The following is a 21,250-nucleotide window of genomic DNA, read 5'->3' as shown; positions in this document are numbered from 1 at the left end:
CGCCGCCGGGCTCCGGGCTGCCGGCCCCGCAGCGCTCCGCGATGGACCCCTGCTCCTCACTCTTCAGCTACGTGTGAGTACCGCAGACCTCCCTCCGCCTGCCCCCAGCCCTCCCTCCTTTCCTCCCCGCAGCCCCCCGGCTCACACACCTCTCTCCCGCTTTCTGTCCACCCCCTCTTCCAGGTTCATGCACTTGTTCGTCCTCTGCCTGCAAGCCCAGGTAAGCGCCCGCTCCGCCGCCGGCTTTGTTCGCCCCTCGGGGCCGGGGGTCGCGGGGGGGAGGTCGGATTAAAGCCCCGCAGATGACGCGAGCCCCGCTGGAAAGAGCCGGGAGCGGGTGGCTGCACGCCGGGTGCGGGATGGGGTGCGGGGGACGGAGGGCCCCCCGCCCACCCGCGAACCGGGGGTTCGCTCCTCCCGTTCTTCTTTAAATCGCACTGTGGATCGCCCCTTCCTCTTGTCTGGAGTTGTTTTTTCGTCCGAAAAACGAAGTAGAATTAAGAGAAAGGGGTCGGGATGGAGGAAGAAAAGGGGGAAAAGGAAAAAAATAAAAGAGGAAAAGAAAAAAGGGAAGGAGGGAAAGCAAGAACGGAGGGGGGGGGTAAAAATCAATTTCCTTACTAAAAAGCGCAGATTTCGCTCCAGCTGAACATTGCTGCTGCTGGTTGGCATCTCCGGAGCCAGGAGTGTCAGCGGGAGATGGGGCTGTGGCTGTGCGCAAAATGGGGAGAAACCCCCTCCCCCGGGGCCACAGGTGCAGAAGCGTTTTGAAAACGCTCCTTAAGCCGCTTTTTATTATTATTATTATTTCATTGGAAGCTCAGGAGAAAAAAAAAAAAATGGAGTTTCCATCCCCATAGCAGAGGAGTGTGCGGTTGTATAAAACATAGCTGTAATATTTTGGAGGACGAGACGGAGCGGCACGGCTAATGACCTCTCCTCCACATGGTACCCTCATCAGGGCCGGGAGAGTCCGTGCATTATCCACAGCCGGCTGCAGGAAAGGCGCGGAGGCAGAGGGGTGGCACTGCCGAGGGGAGATGTCGATGTATGGGCGGCTGCGGGAGAGAGGCGGCTCCGGCTTTTATTGGGGTCTGCTGGTGGTGGGGAATCTTCCCGTTTGACGTGGGGGTGGCGGGGGGGTCCCGGCCTGCTGGTGTTGAAAGGAGCGACCCGCTAACATTTGCTCGGAATACGTCTTTATAAATGTCAGTGAGCAGTGAAATTTTCCGGACTTAAAAGAGGGGTTGGAGACGAAGGGGGAAAGGAGTCCTGTGCTGGGGATGGGGGAGCGGGTCGGGCTGATCCTAGAATTGCTTATGGTGAGGGAGCAGCGGGTCTGCAGGGGTCGGGTCGGCTGCTGCTGTGGGGGCCAGGGGTTGGAGCTGGGATGGGGACGGCACCGGGAACGGGGTGATGGTGAGGGATGGGTACGGAGCTCTTTGGGGTTTGTGCTATAGGTGAAGGGAGTGGTGTCCTGACGGCTCATAGCTCTGCCTCGTCTCCAGGTTTGGGGCATGAAGAGTGGGGTGTTTAGGGGCAAAGGGGGTCCTGGCAGCTGCCTACCCCATCTTGGGTACCTCTGTGCCAGCTGGGACCCACCGAGTCCTGGCAGACCTCAGGGGTCACCGAGCCCCATCATATCCCCACGACTCACACACCCGTTGGGGGGGATCCTGGTCCCAAAGGGCTCAGCTCCCCCCATCCCACTGACTCTGCTCCTCCTCTGCAGGCGCCGGCGATCCTTGCTCAGCCCGTTCGCCCCCCTGAGGAGTAGAGATTATAATGGTGTGTCGTATATTTTTTAATTTCCTAAAGGTAACTGTTCAGTCCCCACCTAATTTTACACAGCATGTGAGGGAGCAGAGCCTGGTGACAGATCAGCTCAGCCGGCGGCTCGTGCGCACCTACCAGCTGTACAGCCGGACCAGTGGGAAGCACGTGCAGATCTTGGACAACAAGAAAATCAATGCGATGGCTGAGGACGGGGACGTGCACGGTAAGGAAGGACGTGGTTGAGGGGGTGGGCTGGGAAGTGTCCACAGCGCTGTGTGCCGATTGATGATTTCCGTCCTGCTGGTTGGCCAGAAATCATTAGGATCGCTTGGCGTGTGCGGGGGTTTGTGAAGGGAGAACAGCAGGGTGAGCGCTCAGTGGGTTTGGGTGCTTGTGGGGTGGGTGCTGCTCGCTGCTGCTGCGCACCTGACTTGCAAGGCTTGGTTTGGCACAGGCAGCGCTGACAGTCTCTGCTTCTTCCTTTGGAGGAGAAACAGAGGGTAAAGTTGGAAAAGACGCGAGGGGGTTGAAATTGTAGGTGAAGTGCTGCTCTGGAGTCCTGCCCTGAGTTAGAGCCATCCAAAGCGGTGCTTCCCCCACATACTCCCCTTCCTGGTGCTTCCCCTTCCCCAGCTAGGAGTGTGGACTCAGCGGGGTGTTGGCTGCGGGCGAGGAGGACACAAAGCTGGGGGGGCTCTGCAACTGTGCACGGCCCTCCTGCTGCTGTGCCACACTTGGCACCCCATGTCCCCCCAGCCCGTGGTTCCGTGGGGAGGAGAGCGGTGCCACGCTGCAGCCACCCAAAGCCAGGGCACCGCGGCCACACGTGCTGGTGTCACATGGGGACAGTGGCGTCAGCCCCATCCATGCTCAGCGGGGCACCGTGCCCCATTCCCTTGTGGACAGGAGGTGCCCGTGCTGGCGTGTGCCGTACGGAGCCATCCCAACCGTCGTTCTTTGATGTTAGCCGCAATTTCCCTTTCTTGTTGAGGGAGATTAGTAGGAGCGCTTTGCTTCCTTCCCCGGTTGGTTTGGTGTTTGGTTTTTATTCCCATTTTTGCTTTGGCTGCCGATGTCGCACCAAACTTCAGCTGTGTGTGGAATCCCGTACGCAGTGTTAGTCGGGAGCCGCTCCTGGATGGAAGGAGCGTCAGCCAGCTTCCCAAGCAAAAGGGCCAAGCAAACCCCAAAGCCTCCTCTGGCTTTAGCCCTGTAACGCCTCCGTTTTCAAGGCAGCTCCGCACCTCCAGGAGCGGCCAGGTTTAAATAAGGCCAAAAGGAGGGGACGCGCGGCGGCAGCTCGAAAAACTCTATTAAAACGTAATAAAAGAGGTGAAGCATCTGAGGAGCGGGGCAGGAAGACGAGGGCTGATCTAAAGCAGAAAGAGAACAAGCAGTTTTTCAGATGTAAAGTTTTAGGAGTTGCAAGTCTGTAAATGTTAAAATAGAGGTTCGGGATTGTTCTATATGAATCTCCAGGGAGGCCCCCATGTCTGGAAGAGCTATTAAATCGCTTCTTACTTTCACCTTTTTTAACATTTCCTGAATACTTTCTCCTCTTCGCAGTCCAGTTGGGGGATCAAGTGTGTCTCGCTGCATTTTTTCAGCGTTTACGTAGCCGCTTTCCCTTCAAAGTTTGAGCACGAAACATAACTTTTCTGGGATAAATCTGTCACTTCAGCGAAAGAACAGAGTTGAAAATGTTAAGCTCCCCCCGTCCCTTAAATAGGGAGAAAAAATGTCGCCCCAAAACCTTTGTCAGAAGAAAATACCCTTCGTTAGAAAGGGCCCTTCCTTCTGCAGTGTGTGTGTTTTTTTTTTTTTTCCCCCATCTGATTTTTGGGGCAGGCGTGCAGAAGGAACTGATTTATTTTTGTGGGTGACCCCTTTTCCCATGCTGACGTTTTTACAGCTGACTTCACATGGAGCCCGGCGCTGTCGGTTATCTGTCTTAATTGTCAATATCTGATGGACTCCTTCTCGGCCCTGGCAGCACTGCTGGCTTCTCCCTTCCTCTCCTGCGGTGCCGTTGATCTGCTCACCCCCCTGCGGTCCCTTTGCTCGGGGTTGTCCCCATCCTGCAGGCTGATGGCTGTGACTCCAGGGCTGGAGGGGAGCGCCGCGCATCCGTGCCTGCCTTCCTCCTCCCTCCCTCCCTGCTCTTCCTATCTCTGGGAGAGAGCAGGGAAAAATCAATTCTCCTTAAAGCTTTGACTGCCTCCCCGATCAATCCTCCCCCATATGGGTGATTGGGGGTCCCTGGCTTGGCAGTCTAGGGACGCTGAGCCCCTACAAGGGGCTGGTGTGAGGTGAGGGCGGCCAAATTTCCTGGCTCTGAGCTGGGCTGAGGGTGTGGGATGGTGCATGGGATGCTGGAGGTGAGGAGCTGTGGGGGGGCAGTGGGAGAAGTCCCCACGCTTGGTGCAGGATCAAGACTTTGTGGAGACAGGCGGCGATTTACCTGTGATCCTGAAGTACTGCTCAGGCTGGGTTTAGTGAGCACATGGCCTGGGTCTGCCATCCAGCAGCATCACTGCAAAGCCACTGCAGGGCTGGGGGCTACTGGTGAAAATGAACTGCATCATGGTCCTGAGGAACTGAGCATCCCATCTGCAGAACTGGGAGAACGGTGCACCCTGTGGGGCAGAGGCTGTGTGCTCTGAGCCCCCCTGAAGTTGGGGGGGGGCAGCAGTGAGGGCTGGTTTGTGGCAGGACGTTGTGGTGAGTTGGGACAGCCCTGGGGGGCTTCTTGTGGGGAAGCCTTTGGCACGCGGCACAGCATGGCTCTGCTGCTGCAGTTGGGTTTGGGGTTTGCCCCAGGAGGAGAGCTGCCGGGGGGCTGCAGGGCGGGGAGGAGGATGCTCTGTTCCCAGGGTGGCCGCGCAGGAGGGAAGGTGACAGGTCTATTTATAGGCGGCCCATCGACCTGTGATTTGCATAGCTCCTTAGGAAGTCAATCGATGCCTCCATTAAAAAACTGAGACCAAATCAATATGCCCTCTCGACTTGTGCAAAGGTGAAAGGCATTAAAAGGATGGCCGTACCCTTCACGCCTCCCCTGCCAGCTGCAAAGTCACTGCTCCTCCTGCAGCCCCAGCTTGGTGCAGTGTCCCCACGGGCTGAGGACAGCTGGCAGAGCACTGTGCAGGGCAGCTGCCCTGTCCCCTGAGATCCCTTTTTCCTCCTGGGATGCCCCCGTGGCACCTGAGCCACGTGGGTCTGGGCAAGGCAGAGCTGCTCCAAGTGACAAAGTGAGGTGACCAAGGCCTGCCATGCAGGGATGCAGTGACAGGGAGGAGGCTGGCATTGCCAGGTTCTCCACCCCCGTGACCTCCCCGTCTCTCCTCCTGCTGCTCTCTCCAGCCAAGCTCATCGTCGAGACCGACACCTTTGGGAGCCGCGTGCGCATCAAGGGGGCGGCCACGGGGTTCTACATCTGCATGAACAAGAAGGGGAAGCTGATTGGCAAGGTAGGGCGGGGGCTGGCACCCATCCCTGGGTTAGGAGGTGGGGTGGGGAGCACAGGGCTCTGTAGACAAGGAACCCGCAGCCCGGCAGCAAGGGAAGGGGAGGGTGGGTGCAGTGTCCTTGTATCTCCCCGAACAAATAGGCGAATTGCTGGGCTATTCTCCCCGATTACATGGTACAAGGGCTGGGAATGTTAAGATGCTCCGTGGGGCAGGCCCTGAGCACACCGGTTAGTCACGCTCCCTCTGAGCCTCCGTGCTCCTACCCCGGGGTGGATGAGCAAAATCCTGACAGGGCAATGAATTTTCAGGAGGGTTTTTCCATTTCTTGGGGCTGGCTGATGTTAACCTGCTCGGGAACCATGACACATTGGGTCCTCTCCCTGGTCCCTGTGCCTTGTCTGAGGTGCAGGAGCTCAGCCTCCAGCTATTCCGTTGATCCCTGCAACTGGTACCTGTGAGTGTTACAGAATGGTTGGGTTGGAAGGGACCCTGAAGACTGTAGGATCACAGAATGTTTGAGTTGGAAGGGACCTTTAAACCCACTCAGTTCCACCCACTGCTGTGGGCTGGATGCCCCTACCAGATCAGGGCCTCATCCAACCTGACCTTGAGCATCTCCAGGGATGGGGCACCGGCCAAAATCTGGGCAGCAACCGAACCCTCATCCTTCACATCATTCCACCGTCCTCACAGGCCACGTCTTGTCCCTTCCTGTGCTCACTGCCCAAAGGGTGGGTGGGTGGCTCACTCCCTGCTAGAAATCAAGCGGTGAGAAGCGCTCCCGTCGCTCATCCCCATCCCTCTATCCCCGTCTGCAGAGTAACGGCAAAGGCAAGGACTGCGTCTTCACCGAGATCGTGCTGGAGAACAACTACACGGCGCTGCAGAACGCCAAGTACGAGGGCTGGTACATGGCCTTCACCCGCAAGGGCCGCCCGCGCAAGGGCTCCAAGACCCGGCAGCACCAACGCGAGGTGCACTTCATGAAGCGGCTCCCCAAGGGCCACCAGACCACCGAGCCACACCGGCGCTTCGAGTTCCTCAACTACCCCTTCAACCGCAGGAGCAAAAGGACTCGAAACTCCAGCGCCAGGGTGCGCCCGTGACGCGTGCCCTCGTGGACTGGCATAGAGACGCTGTGATAGGGTTCTTAAAGGAAAAGAAAGAAAGCGACAGCGGGGGATGGGGGGAGGATAAAAGAACTGCGCTACTAGTTGATGATTTGGGGGTGGCTCTGTTTTTACAAAAAAAAAAAAAAAAAGATAAAAAAAAGAAGAAAGAGGCTCTATTTTTGTACTCCAACTTTACAAGAGATGAAATGTTCAAAGACTGCTGAAGGGGGGAAGAGCCCTTCGCTTAGAAATGTTTTAGTGTTTGGGGTCGTGTTTTGGTTTGTACTTTTTTATTTTTTTTTTTTCGTAGCTCTAGGGGGGAAAATCCTCACTTAAAACAAACAAGGAAAAAAAAAAAAAAAGATGGGAATCCAACCCAACCGAACTGAATGGATGCTCGCCTGAATGGATGCTCAGCGGAGAGGTTGGATAAGGATGGAGGGAAAGGATGTGCCTCGAGGTGATGGAGGATTCACGTGTCGACTAGGGCCAACTGCCCTTGAGTGCCTCGCAGGGAGTCCTGGACCAGTTTGGCACCGCTCACCCATCAGAGCATCTGTGGATAATTTTTTATTTTTCATTTTTTTTAACTACTACGGTGAGGCAGCGGGTGATGGCTGATAACTGTTTTTGTGGTGGTTTTTTTTTTTTTTTTTTTTTTTTTTTTCCATCTTCAAAATGTGAGCTTTTCACCAAAAATTGACTTTTTTTTTTTTAAATCAGGTGGATTTTTTCATTTGTCAAATTAAAGAAGCTGACAAATCACTGCAGAGCCCCTTTGGGCTGTTTTGTGGTAGTATTTGGTTTGGTGCTTGACTCTTCCTTCCTCAGCTGTCTCTTCCAGGTTTGCTCTCTCATCTTTGCCCTCAGAAAAGAGAGGGTTTCCGTAACAGCTTCTGTTGATGGAGGCCCAGATTTTTATTTAGGTCAAAAAGGGATCCAGAGGAAGATGAAATCCTTTGAGTGAGCAAACCCAGCCCCACTCCGCTCATGCTGCCCTGGGACTGCCTCTCTCCAAAGGGTTAAAGCAATTATTCTTAATGGGGAGGGCAAACAAAGACACTGGATAGAAGCCAGGACCAGGGGTGAATTTTCATCCAATTTTTTTTATTTTTATTTTTTTCCTGTTTCCTTGAGGATTTTTTTTTTCAGTTGTGTACAAAATTTAATGTGAAATGATTTGAAATATTTATTTAATATGTGCATTAAAAATTTGTATTAGCCTACCTGAGCCTGCCTGCTTTCCTGGGAGGGCCTGGAGAAGCAGGATGGAAGGGGGGTGGGGAGGATGGAGAGATGCAGGACAGGCTGAGGCTGCCGCATGGTGCCAGCCCTTCCCAAAGGAGCAGAGATGGGAGGGTGTCTGAACTTCTGGATCCAGGTGTGTTTTATGGAAATCATTTTCCTTGAGGAATTCCCAGGTTTAATGGGGAGACGGCACCTCTCTGCCCTATGGAGGTGCGTGCATTTGTTCCTCGGGGGTGCAGTAAAATGGAATCTTGGCACGGGATGAGGCTTTCATGGAGTCATATCAGAATCGCACAATGGTTGCGTTGGAATGGACCTTAAAGCCCACCCAGTTCCTCCCTCCTGCTGTGGGCTGGGTGCCACAGCTCAGGGTCCAGGGCCCCAGCCAACCTGACCTTGGGTACCCACAGCTCTCTGAGAATGCCCAGAGCTTCTTCTCAAGTGGCCCCAGTTGTCTCCAGTTGGCCACGCAGCGGTGTAAGGAGGGGTCTCAATCAGGGCTGGAGATCACAGTGCTGGGACAAACCCGTGTTGTTGTCCCCAGATTGCAGGGAATACAGGTGAATGGCTCCTGGCCCTTCCCTAGGTGGAGATGGTGTTTGATAGGTCTTAATGGGTGCTTTTCTTTCATTAATTTGTCTAATTGCTTCTCTTAATGGTTTTGCGAGCCTGGATGAATCGGTACTTGGTGGCTGCTCCAGGTAAGGGCAGCAGAAGGGCAGGACTGGCTTCAGGCAGGTCACCAGGTGTCCCCTTGTTTCTTCCCCTGGGATAATGGCATGGGGGAGGGCATGGCCTGGGCACTCCATGCCCGAGGCCACCCAGCACCCTGGGACAAGGGGACAGGGTTTGGGGAAGAAGTGTGTCCCAGCACAGCCTACGAGCTTGTGCTATTGGCTGTGCTGCTGAGAAAGGCACCCAGGCCTGGCTCCTGCCGAGGGATGCTGGCTCTCCCAGGGTGGTTGGTCTGAGGTTAATTAGTTCCTTTTCATTTAAGAGCTTTTGGGTTACCATACAACCTAGGAGCATTACAATTTGGGGCTTTGTTTATTGCATGAAGGTGTCTAGATTCAGCTTCCAGCCAGCAAATGCCACTTTGCCTTTGCTTGGAAGATTAAAGTGCCTGCTGCTACTTAGTTAATGAGTAAGTGAATTAATTAATGGCTTCTCATACCCTTTTCCTGCACTGATATCACTTGATCCTGGCTGGAGCAGCATGCCCAATTCCCAGCAAGGTGGCACTGAGGGATGTGGTTGTGATGGGTTGACGGTTGGTCTAGACAATCTTAGTGATCTCTTCCAGCCTTCAGGATTCCATAGCAGGGAGTCAGTAGGTGGAGGTGGCAAGAGCGGCAAGCTGTGCTGCTGGAGCAGGGCTGTATCCCCCCCACTGCACCAGAGCTTGGTCCACTACTGGAGCTTGTTGTCTGTGCTCTGTCCTGTCTCTCACCATGAGCAGCCCAGGCATCAACACAGAGTGAACGCACAGCAACTTGTCCATGAGGTGCCCATGGAGCAGGGTGAGCCTTGCAGTGCATGGCAAGAACGGGGCACCCTCCAGTTGGGAAGGAGGGCTGGGCTGTTTGTTTATTGCATCAGGCTCAGCTTTCAAACATCTCCCTGCCATCCCCATCCCCCTCCTTTAATTAATTCTGGGTAAGGAGTCCTGGCTTTATTGTGCCACCGAGCCAGGGCTCCCTGTGGGAAAAGTCACACCTTCTGAACAGCTTCTGATACCATGCAAATGAAGGACAAGTCCAGGAAACGCTTTCATCTCGGACCTGTCCAGCCCCCTGCCCATTAATTACACACATTTCATTTGTGTGAGAGCAATTCCTCTCGAGGAGGGGGCGGGGAATGGCCACAGAGTGTGGATCATCTCAGCCCTGCTCTCTAAAGACCCCTCCTTGGAAGGGGAGTTATAGCCAGAATCAGGGACTGTTAAGGACTCAGTGGGGGATCCCATATTTCTGCTCATGCACAGCCACTCCAGATGGAATCATAGAATGGTTGGGTTGGAAGGGACCTTAAAGACCATCTAGTTCCCACCCCCCTAGCTGTGGTTACAAGCGTTGCAGGAGCATCCTTGAAGGGAGGTATAGGACTGAGCAGAAATAAGCTCAGTGTTCTCCCAGGAGAGCAAGTCTCCAGGGCAGGAAGGCTCGCTGCCCATGCATGGACCAGCCCTAATGCTCCTTCTGAGCATTTCTCTCTCTGGGCCCCTCTCCTTTATTCACTGCCCCTCTGAATCTGGTAGTCCTGGCACAGCTGATGGCACCCCCACTCTGGCTCCCATTTGCCTGGGGCTGATGGGGAGAGTCGGCCCCAGATCCTGGAGAAGACACAGAGACAGGGATTGTGGAATCGGTGGGTTTTTGCAGCTTGTTTCCTGCCCATAATAATAACACTTAGCACTTCCATAGCACTTGGGATGCTCCAAGCACCTACACATCTGCTCCTCATTACCACCCCACTTTCCAATTGCAGCACCTCTGCCCCCTGCCCGCACACAACCTCAAGCAGCCACAGTTCTCCCTAGAAATGGGGCTACTCCTGCTTTCCCCCAGGAATCTCCTTTGGGGTAGGGTCCCGGGGAGCTGCGACTGTATTCTGCTTTGGGGTTGGGGCAAGATACTGCTCTCCTGACAAAGCCATGCTGTGTTTGCCAAAGGGTGAGCTGGGGCTTGTGAGTAGCAGCCCATGCTGCTCCACCATGAAACCCACTGCAGATGTGCTGCTCTGGAGAAGAGGCGTTCATTCAATGTACAGCATCTCTCCTGTATTCGTAAGGGCTGGAGCACCAGAAGGTCCCTTGTGGCTGTCTGATTCGGTGGCCAAGATGCAGTCTGTGATTGTGAAGTCCTGAACCAGACTGGTAAGAAGCACTATGGCTGTGCCAAGGTGTTTTTGCTGACCTTGTGCTATTGTGGGCTGGAAACGGGATGCTGAGGGCTGTTGGAGCGTGGGTGCCTGATGTGTATCCCTGCTCCCATCTGGGTCCCCTGTTCAGTTTGGAGGACCCCTATCAGATGCAGTCATGGCACTGTGAAGGTCTCTGCTTCCTAGGATGACCTCTCCTTTCCATATGGCCAACAGTCTTTTTTCTTCTCTTTTCCATCTTTCAGAACTTTTATAACGTAAGGAGATGGAAAAACTCAGCTTCAGTGATCCTTTTGCCAACTCTACATTGCAGTAACACACCCTGGTGGATGGAGTCTCTCATTTTATGAGTTCCTCCCAGAGTGGATGGCAGCCCTTGCCCAAAGACGTGCTATCGTGTAAGGTCAGTTACGCCAGGCGGCACCAGCTGGCGTGGCAGATCTTGCTGTGCTCCCTGGTTTTGTTGCCTCCATAGCAAAGCAGACTTTGTGAGGGACTTGGAGGAGGGCTGGAAGGTGGATGCTCACAGCAAATACGAGAAAAACCCCAGTTGCAACATCCAAAAGAAAGACCAACCGACCCAAAAAACCCCAAACTCAACTACAACGGAAAATGCTTCTGAGATGCAAGGTGACAAGACGCAGGCTGTACATTGGTAGGAGAAATTTGGCTTGGAGATGTGAAATGAGATGCTGAGTGCTGGCTTGATTTGCATGCTCAGCCCAGCGCCCGTGAGAAGCAGCTGCCCAGCTGGGAGCCGGCCCTTTGGTAACGGCCCGCGAATTTCCCCAGGCTCCGTTAATTGCGGGCCGGCTGCTAGTTACAGCTCCTGGTCAATTGCTGGGAGTGTTGGGCCCTGCTGAACAACCCCTTGAAATCAGTTGTTAGCCCAATTAACAACCAGTTTGGCTACAGTTCGGGCTGTTAACCATCAAACAGATAACTGCTGGTCATGATTGATTTCTCAGCAGTTGGGGTTGCCGTGGAGGAGCCAACCTGTTCCATGAAATGCCACAAAAGCCAAGACTTGGCGCAGGCAGCTGGCTCAGACTAATGTCAGGGACATCCCACAGCAAGGTGGGCAAGGTGGCATCTAGGATTTCTGCTTGTTTGGTTGAAATGAGGCCATCAGAGTGTGTTAGGGTGAGCCACATTCACCACCATGTGATGCTCCAGCCCTGTTTGTAGGGCAACCACTGGTACTCGTGGTCATTGCAGCCCTCATGGATGGAGAATGTTTGGCGCCCAGCTCTCTTGCCAGTCTGTTTCTGTTCTATCCATGCAAAGATGATCTTGTCCAGTTGGAATATTCAAGTGTTTCCACATTTCCATCTGTGTGGCCAGCCAGGAGCTTGGATAGGGAATGGGAACACTTCTAGAGCAGACCAGGATGTTGGCCCAACTCAGCAGGTAGGGTAGGCAGTGCAGACCCATCTGTAGATATGAGTACATCTATTAAAGTCATACAATACTCTTGGAGTCATAGGTAAGGCTGGCAAGCCAGGTTTGCTTAAGGCTGTTGGCCAGCTCTTTCTCCCCTTCTCTCTGCTGCTTCAGAGGAACCTCAAGGTTCCTCCAAGAGCAGATCTGGCGTTCCCTGGTGTGATGCTTTGCCTGCCTACCTCATGGGAGGTCTTGTTGTCCCGGGTGCCTGTCAGCATGTAACCTTGCATTCTGTATGTGATTTCCTGGTTCTCCCAAAGGGGAAAAACGAGAAATTTGTGTAAGCAGGAGAATTAAGAGCTCAGCTTTCCCACTCCTTGGATCTGTAAGCAGAATCACAGAATCACAGAACTGTAGGGGTTGGAAGGGACCTCGTTGGAAGGGACCAGAAATTATATTTGCAGCTTGTGTATTCAAATGTTTGGGCTGAACTGCAGTCCTGGCTGGTGCATCTCCTGCCTGCCTTTTTCTCCCAGCAGCTGTTGGTAAATGCATCCCTCCAGGATGAAGCTGCTGCTTGGGCTTTGACTTTCTCTGTTTTACAGAAAGCTATAAACGGAAGCAGTTGGTTTTGTTGGGGGCTTTTTTTAGATGCTGAGAAGGCTCCATCGCCCCCAGGCTGGCTCTGCTTTCAGCAGCCAGCGTGCCTGAGCCAAGCACTCAGCAGAGGATCCAGTATAGGAGAAGCAGTGCAGGATTTACAAGGGCTCCTCTGCTCAAGTCCTGCATCCTGACTCCTCCTCTACAAGAGGCCAAGGAGGTGGTCCAGTGGGGAACTGATGCCTATATGCTATAATCTGAGCTATAAATGAAGTACAAAGCCACAAAAGTGGCTTAGTCCTTTGCTAAACCTCACGTCCAATTCTATAACTTGGACTGCATGCTGGACCTTGTCCCACATCCTGGCTGGAAGGAACCTGCTCTGTACAAGCTTTAAATTTGCAGGGATTGCTCTGACTGTCCGGTCCAAACCTCCAGCAACACCTGGACAAGGGGATCCTGCTCAGTGCCTTCTGAGCGAAAGCCAAGGGCAACGAAAGAAAGATTTCCTGTAGAGTTGCCATATTTCAGTATTATTTGGTATTTCTCACTTGAAACTGTGTCACTTCACCTCCTGGCGCCTGGTCTTGCATTCACCCTTTCAGTTCATAGTGCCATCCCACTTCACCAAGGCAGGTTTTCCAGGTATCTCTGTACACTGCAGCTGTTTCTTTCAGCTTTCCCATCTGTCAGCATCTCCTGTGGAGCCTGAGCACACTGGCTATAGCACCCAGTGATGGAGCCCACCCCTGGCTGTGCTGGGGATGCTGTGAGGGCAGTGATGCAGTGACACCCATGGGACAATCTCCCTCATTGAATCCTTGGCGTGGAAGTGCAGTAGGGGCATGGTTGCAGGCTTCTGTCCTCCGTACAAAGGCTGCAGCGCAACTCCAAAGCAGAGGTGGCTTTGTGTGTGGAATGAGTTCTGAAGTGCTGAGCCTCGCTATTGCTCAGGAGGGCTCCATCTCTGACATTTGAATGTCCAGCTGGCCTGAAGTCAGAGTTATTTTTGCTCTCTGTTGTGATAGGGTAAACTTGCAGTCATTCTTCTGGCTTCAGTAGACTTGCTCTGGGTTAGTTCAGACAAGAGAAGAGGTTTGTTGCACCTCATTATCCCCAGTGGCCATGCATGCAGTTCTCTTACACCAAGTGGAGACAGCAGTGAGCACAGAGGCATTCATGCAGGGTTAGGGTAGAGGCTGCTTGGGGAGCTGCTTGCTGTCCCACAGCACTGCCCTGGCAGTGACTGAAGGACAGGGAGGGCACGACTGGGCAGTTGCAATACATGCAGCACCCAGTGCTGACCTGCATCCCTCTGCAATCCCCACCCAGCTAGCTGTAAGAAAACCTCCTTCCTGATCATTACTGCTAGATGGCAAAAGAGCATCCCTAATAGTGGTGGTGGCTGATAGGTGCTGAGCCCTTGCAGCCCCCATGGCAGGATCCAGGCACTTTGCTCCCACTTGTTCACCTCAAGGAGCGGAGTGTTTCACCACCTCCCTGCACAGAGCCGTGCCTTTGCCATGCACTTGACATCAGCACAGGGGATTACTTGTGCCTGATGGCTGTCTCCACCACCTCGTGTCACCAAGCAGAGATGTGCAGTGCCTGGTGCAAGGCTGAGCTTCAGAGCTTTGCTGTCAGCATGGAGAGATGTGGCATCCTGTGGAGCAGTGGGATGCTGAAACCTGCAGGAGGGAATCACAGCGGGGCTTTCCCTCTAGCTGTGATGGTCCGTGAGCTGGGATTTGGGATGAAAGGCAGCACTGTGACACACGATCACCTTATGCATGGTGAGGATGTGGCATTTCTTCTGCCCACCGCCTGTACTGTGTGGGAGAATTCTGGAGATGGGAGCTCAGGGACATGTGGCAGCAGGTGGGGCAACGACGGCCAAGGTCAGAATCTGCTCTGCAGTCTGGCAGAGCCCTGAGTGCTGCTTGCACCAGGTGTACTCCCTTGCTGGCCTTTTTGCATGGAATGCTACTGCTGTCACTGGATGCTGGCAGGGGACCCTGATGCAAACAGCCCCAGGAAGTCCAAAGAGCACTCACTCACCCATGCAGACGAGAGCAAGAGGAGAGTCTGCAACCTGCTATGGAGAGCTCATCTGCAGAATCCTCCTCATACTGCTGCTTGCTCTATAACATCCTGATGGAAGCAGAAACCCTGAAGCCATTAGCTGCTGCTATTTCAAAGGGTGTACTGTGGCAATGCTCTAAAATTCTTCAAAATCCTATTTAAGACTGGAGGCAGCAGGAAGAACACCAGGATGCTGCAGAACAGCACAGTGCACCGAGCTGCAACCCGAGTGCCCCAATTACTGCAGCGAGCTGTCATGGACAGCAACAGGTCTGCTTGAGTTATTCAGCCTGTATTGAGCTGCTGAGGAAATCTGTGACCTTCCTTGAAACCAGAGCATCAGCTCAGCCTGTGTAACCTCGGCAGCGAGCTCAGGGCAGGAAGCACAGCAGTGAGCGATGGGGGCAGTAGCTTTGCTGAGGAAATGCATTTAATTTGAGCTACGCTGCAGTTTTTTGTTTGGAAAAAAATGTTGATGCAGTAACATTCTCTGCAGTAACCAGGGGTGGATTAAAGGTCACAGAGATAATGTAGCATGTTGAATTCATGGGCAGTAGATGAGGTGAGTCCCAGACCCACTGGGAATGTCTCCCTGAAGATCTTCTCTGCAGCTTTGCCTGCTCTGCTCAAGAACTGGGTTTGCACCTCTTTCCTATCAGATTTCACTCTTTCCTGGACCTTCTTTTCCTTGAGATTCACCTCCAGATCCCTTTGCTCGATTTATGCCCGCAGTTAATGCAGTTCTTTGTGATGCTGACTGTGCACACAGCTGGGTCTCACTGCACAGCGTGTTCCTAGGCAGCAGGAGGAGATGGTTTCCCCACTTTGCTGGAACTGTCGTGGGCGTCTAAGCTTTGTGCAAAAAGTTATAACAGAGGTGATGTCAAGTTTGCAGGTCCCTGGAATCTTAATGCAGATTTCCCAGAGGTTTTGGAGCATGCATGAAGGATGTTGCAGTGCAAACTTTATTTCATCCTTATCACCCAGAGGAGACAAATGCAGCCTTCCTCTCAACGACTATTGAACCAGCTGGATAAAAATCCAGCAAGGAAGCAACCTGTGCCTGCAGACCCCCCCAGTATTGTGTGCTCTGTCCCAGCAGAGGGAGCCCGAGTTTATTAACAAATCCAGGCCTGAGATAGGTACTATCAAGGTGGTACCGAGCCTGGGTCGGACGTGTACTGCAGGAGGAGGGATGCTGAGACCAAGCCAAGGGATGGATGGCCTGCAAGAATTGTTGGACTTGTTTGTTGCACAGGGAAACGTTCTGCACGGAAAGATACATCAGAACCATGCTTCATGGATGTACTGTTCCTGATCCATGTTTTTTTTTTAGCCAAATGGGAGCATTTGAACTGATTTCCCTGGGATTTTGAGGCTCTGTGTTAGTGCACAGAGGGCTCCGGTTGAGGAACAGGAGCACCTTCAGCTCTGATGCCATGGGTGCTCCCATGGGCACAAAGGTATCTAGGAGAGGAAAGAGGATGCTGCTGGAATATGGGAGAGTCACCGATCGTTTTAGCTCATATCCAAACATCATTTAAATCAGCGCAAAACCTCCTGTTAGCATGAGCCAGCCTGGCCAAGCCAAGGCACTTCTTTTAGAATCATAGAATCATTAACACCGGAAAAAACCTCTAAGATCATCTGATCCACCTGCAAGCAATACTGCCCACTAATCACATCCCTCAGTGCCACATTTACCCTTTTCTTGGGCACGTCCAGGGACAGTGACCCCACCACCTCCCTGGGCAGCCTGTGCAGTGCCTCATCATGCTTTCTGAGGAATTCTTCCTAACATCCAAGTTGAGAAGCTGGATAACAAACTAGGTTAATTCTGGGCATGGGGATGGGAAGGCAGACAGTTCAGGCTGTGCTCTAAGCAGCAGCCGGACATCTTCCAAGGCAACTTTTGAAAGGAAGGTTAAATTTCTCCAAGATAAGGAGAGCTTCAGTGAGCTGGAATGCATCGCAGCCTCTCTCCCCCCCTCCCTTCCCCCCCCCCAGCTCACCCTATGATAACAGCTGTTGTGTTGGAAACCTAATGCTGATGAAAGAGTTAAGGGCTGGTTGATGGGCAATATCGGTGACACACCTCTGAATTGAGCATACTCCTGGAGTGAGACTGCGGACTGGTGTTACTCAATGAATAGAGGCCACTCCAAGGGAGTTTTTCCTTGAATAGAATGGGGTCAGGGAGCCGCTTTGGGGAACAATGGTTGCCACCGGCTAGCTGAATTTCTTACAATCACACACCATACCCCCTGATCAAATAGCTCCTTTGTCAGCCTGATATAAAAACATGTCATACAATGATGATCTGGAAGAATGACATGAGCTGGGCTTTCAAAGAGATCAGAAGGGCTTGTTTGGCACAAAAAGAGCCCCCATCAGAGTCAAGACAGAAAAAAATGGGAAATAAAAGGGCGTGAATGGAAACAAACAGCAATAACAACAACAGCAGAAAAGAGGGCAAGTTGGAATCTTGGGTCTGGCTTGTTTCATTGCATCCCATGGCCGCGGCAGCACCGTGTGGCTGCGTTGGAGCTGTTTGGGTACAGACGTGGATGTCAGATTGAGCTGCCATTGGGATCCCATTGTCATTCTGCACTGGGACAGAAGAAATTGCTGGATGGGAAAAGGTCACTTGGCCCAACGAATCATCTCACCCCCCTCCGAAAGTGTCTCAGCACCATCTCTCTGCTTTCTCACTGTAGTTCTCTGCCTTTCTAATGCAGTGTTCATCTGCTGCCTTTATGCCTCCATACAAAGTTCAGATTGCTGCTCTTGTCCATCTGCTTATAGGAGCTGGAAAATGTCTTTATTCAGCCCAGTTCTCTTGTTATATTTCATTTTTTTTTTCTTCTTGGAGTCCATACACTCTTTACAATCCTCTTCCAATGGTTCACAGGGACGTTACAGAGTTTTGATGGAAAGTAAGAGGTTTCCCCAAATAATGCTTTAAGATGTGCAGGGAAGTGGATCCCTCTTGGCTGCTTCCAGGGGAGCTGCATTCTTGCAGAACCTATTGCAGGAGTCCCAAGAGATGGCATTTGCATTCAATCATGGCAATTATTTGCAGGCTAGGAAAGTTCAGCAATTGTGGAATAAGGCAACAGGAGATACTGGGCAGTTCCAGCACCTACAAGTGTAGGAAGCAGCCTATATTTGGATTCTAACCTTGCATTACATAAAATAAGCAGTTGGAATAGTCAGAAAAAATCATAGCATTTTGTCATTCTTATAACATATGCTGCTTGGCACATATTCATTTATAGAAAAAGTAATTGGCAAATTGTGTTTACACATTGCATTGCTTATTAAATACACAGACTATTTATAGGCACATCCACATCCTCACTCCATAGTGATGTGTATAAGCCAAACGAAATTACTGCTGACCTGCACGCTTGAGCTCTTCCATTCCTTTACCGAAAAGTCTGCACTGCACAAAAGATGGGTCATAATTAATCACTTATCCTCCTGAAACACAGCTCTGAACAGCTGTGCAGCTGGCTGAAAATAGTAATTTATTTACAATTGTTCCAACTGGAACCTGCAGGTACCCACTTCTTATATGGAGAACCAAACCCAACCTAGGTCTGGGTGATGGATGGCACTGCCCAAATGGAGCGCCTTGCTGAGAGCAGGTATCTCCAGTGCTGGCTTTGATCATTAAAGCACTTTGAGACCCCCTCCTTCCACCATTTTGTGGTCAACTGGAGCCAACTGGGGTTGAGAAGAAGCACTTGGCATTCCCAGACAATTGTGGGTGCCCTATCCCTGGAGGTGCTCAAGACCAGATTGGATGGGGCCCTGGGCCCTGATCTGATGGGTGACACCCAGCCCACCACAGGGATTGGAACTGGATGGGCTTTAAGGTCCCTTCCAGTGTGAGCCATCCTGTGATTCGATGATACGGGTCCATGCCATGACCATCTGGATGATCTCTGTGAGTAAAATCTGATTCTAGATGTGGGGCATCTCTGTTCTGGGGTCAGCCTTGGTTGGAGGGCTTTCTGTATTACGGAAGCTATGGATAGGCCATGTGGACGATGTCTTGGGTAATCTGTTTTGATGCAAAACTGTGTAATTTTGTTGTGTTGTTTATAGCAACCTCTCCTCTGACTCTGAGACTTTGGATAACTCAGGGAAAGAAAAAAAAATGATGTTAAGGGAATATTAACTGCATAACTATTCCAAAGGTCGGGGGACATAACTAAGCCAGGTTGTACACACACCTTAATTCTGTCCCTTTGTCAGCAGGTGGTTGATGGAAATGTAAGTGACACGGTCACCCTGGTTGTTTCCACGTCACTTCGCCCTGCTGCTGGTCCCGCTGGCTCTGCTCAGCTGGATCTCGCCTCGTCAAGTTTCCAGAGAACCTCCTTGCATTCTGCTCTGGTTCCCATCCTGCCGTTATAACCTCGGCGTTGGGAGCAAGCCTGGAAAATTTCAGGATGAAAACCGAAACCTTCCAAAAGGTAGGAGCACATAAAAATCAGAGGATATTAATGCAGCAGCAGCTGGACTTCTGCTTTAATAATGTGTATTTCGTAGAGCACGTAGCCATTTGGGTCAGACACGGGTATTTCTGTGCACTTCTGTTAAAACAAACCCCACGCCAGCAATACAACAAGAGGCTGATATACTATCTTAAAATACTAATTACCGAGCTCCTTTCTTCTGACGGGTCTACTAAGGGTACTTCAGATGGATACGTGAGAATTGATCAAAGATTCGGCAGGCTGTTGCCACTGCTCACTGGGCATTGCAACCCAAAGGAGAACCCGACTCCCATGAAAAAGATACGGTGTTTTTACAAGCAATAAAACCAGCCGGTCACTTGATTGCTATGGGGATGGGTACAACCAAACCGGGCTTTCTTAAGGCAGAAACAAAAAGGGACATGGGAGAGGGAGGGAGAGTGCGAGCGAGCGGGAGCTGAATTGATTTCAGTCTGTTCAGGTCTAGCTGGAAAACACAATGCGTCGAAACGCTCCCTGAGTCGGCAGGCTTCTTTTCCTGGGTTTTTCCCATGGTTTGAAGTGGAGAGGGAGGGATGGCATTAGAAAAAGTGTGTGAGAGAGAGAGACGGGGCTGTAGGAAAGGGAGAGAGATGAGAGACATCATTTGGAAGGGTGAAAATAGTCCATTCCTTCTGGGGAGTGGAAAACTTTGATGTCAGCGTCTCTGGTTTTAAAGTGGCAGTGTCAGGTTCAGGCTGAAAGGCTCTGGTATTTGAATCTTTGTCTGAGCTTGCGCTCACACCTGCACTGCAGGCACCTGCTGGGTGCAGATGAGTGGTGCAAAATAGGCACACGGCAGCACAGGTCTGCATGGCTCCCGCTGAAGGCTCATGCTGAGAGCCTCTCCTACTCATTCGAAAGAATAGGACCAAATTTGTCGCTTGTGGCACTCAGGTGATCCTGGCAGAGCTGATCCGCAGTGCATATGGCTTCTCCTTTCCTCCATTCTGAGAGCAGAAAGTTTTGCACCCTGGTGGGGCTGTCGAGCAGCAAGATCATCCTGCTGGAACCTTCAGCCCATATTTTGCCAGGCACGAACACGACACAAAAGTGAAATGTTTGAGAATTCTGCAGAATTTCAGATCAAGCCAGTGATGAATGCAAACGTTACTGTGCACAGGGTGGCTTGTGTGTCCTGATGGGATAGGGACAGTGAATCAGTGTGTGTTCCATTGACAGCCCTCCTCTATCGGAGGCAGAGATTTGGACTAGAATCCCAGGAATGTCGGCATTTTCTTTCCCAATCCTCGTTTTCAGTGAAAGGCCCACTTTCGTGGCAGGTGGGCTGGAGAAGGGAGGTTTTCATGACTCTTTATTCTTGGATTTATAATCTGACACGCTGTACGCACATGTGCTTGTCACAGGGCTGTGTGAGGTGCCCACCACCATCCACGCATGGTCCAGCAGATGTTATAGCCATCAAGTGTGTTTTCTTCCTGTTCCAAAGGAAAACATTCTCTATTTTGGGATGTGGGATTTTTTTTTTAAACTGATCTAAATAAACAAACAAAAATAGTGGTGGAGAGGTAGGGCTTACATGATCATAAGAAACCTGTGTAAATGAGGATCTAAGCCTGTTCCCTGACCCATAAACTGGGTTAGTAATTAGCTGCTCCTGCAGTTTGTTGTCACAAAACCTGAGGTTAGGCTGAGGACTGTTTGGAAATTGTCAGCATTAGCAATATTGGATACCCAAACTTACAGCAGTGCCTTGGTTGCTGCTTACAATGGGATCTGAGGGTCTGAGGCCACAGCAGAGGTCGCATCCTGTAATTCTGCAAATTTGTAATTGTTGCAAGTAATTAGATTGGTTAGTCTTGGTTGTCTGCTCCAGGCAGACCCAAAGCTGCTTGTAGGATTAGGTTCACCCACATACCTTATCTTACTCCGTAAGCAAAGCTTCAGGTACGGTAGCAGAACACCCTCCAAGGGACCCCTCTGTGACCATGGGCACAAAGAGCTGGGATACCACCAGACTTACCCATGGACAGGGTCTGGGTCAAGCCACATAGGTGGAAGGAACATGCAGAATAAAACAGTGCCATTGCCACTGTTAGAGCGAGGTTACTCTTAGACTGCTCACTGAACACTCCAAAATGTTTTGGAACGACCCGTGGAATTAATGAAAACTGAGTTGAAAATTGCTAGTTGTAAGTCTTGATCTTACTCT

At 51.8% G+C, this 21,250-nt stretch overlaps 1 protein-coding gene across 1 annotated transcript; it reads left to right on the top strand.

Moving 5' to 3' along the window:
* Nucleotides 1-41: 41 nt before the first annotated feature.
* FGF8 (fibroblast growth factor 8) lies at nucleotides 42-6,352 on the top strand. The gene is made up of 5 exons (XM_042818642.1): nucleotides 42-73; nucleotides 184-220; nucleotides 1,819-1,999; nucleotides 5,140-5,246; nucleotides 6,065-6,352. The coding sequence occupies exons 1-5, from the start codon at nucleotides 42-44 to the stop codon at nucleotides 6,350-6,352; spliced, it is 645 nt and encodes a 214-aa protein (XP_042674576.1).
* The last annotated feature ends 14,898 nt before the right edge of the window (nucleotides 6,353-21,250 follow it).

Source organism: Centrocercus urophasianus, unplaced genomic scaffold (assembly GCF_019232065.1).
Source record: "Centrocercus urophasianus isolate 14NV4802_14NV808 unplaced genomic scaffold, USGS_Curo_1.0 seq_17, whole genome shotgun sequence".
In the NCBI taxonomy this organism is placed as follows: Eukaryota; Metazoa; Chordata; class Aves; order Galliformes; family Phasianidae; genus Centrocercus; species Centrocercus urophasianus.
The sequence above is the reverse complement of the archived record's forward strand: the minus strand, read 5'-3'. Positions and strand labels throughout refer to the sequence as shown.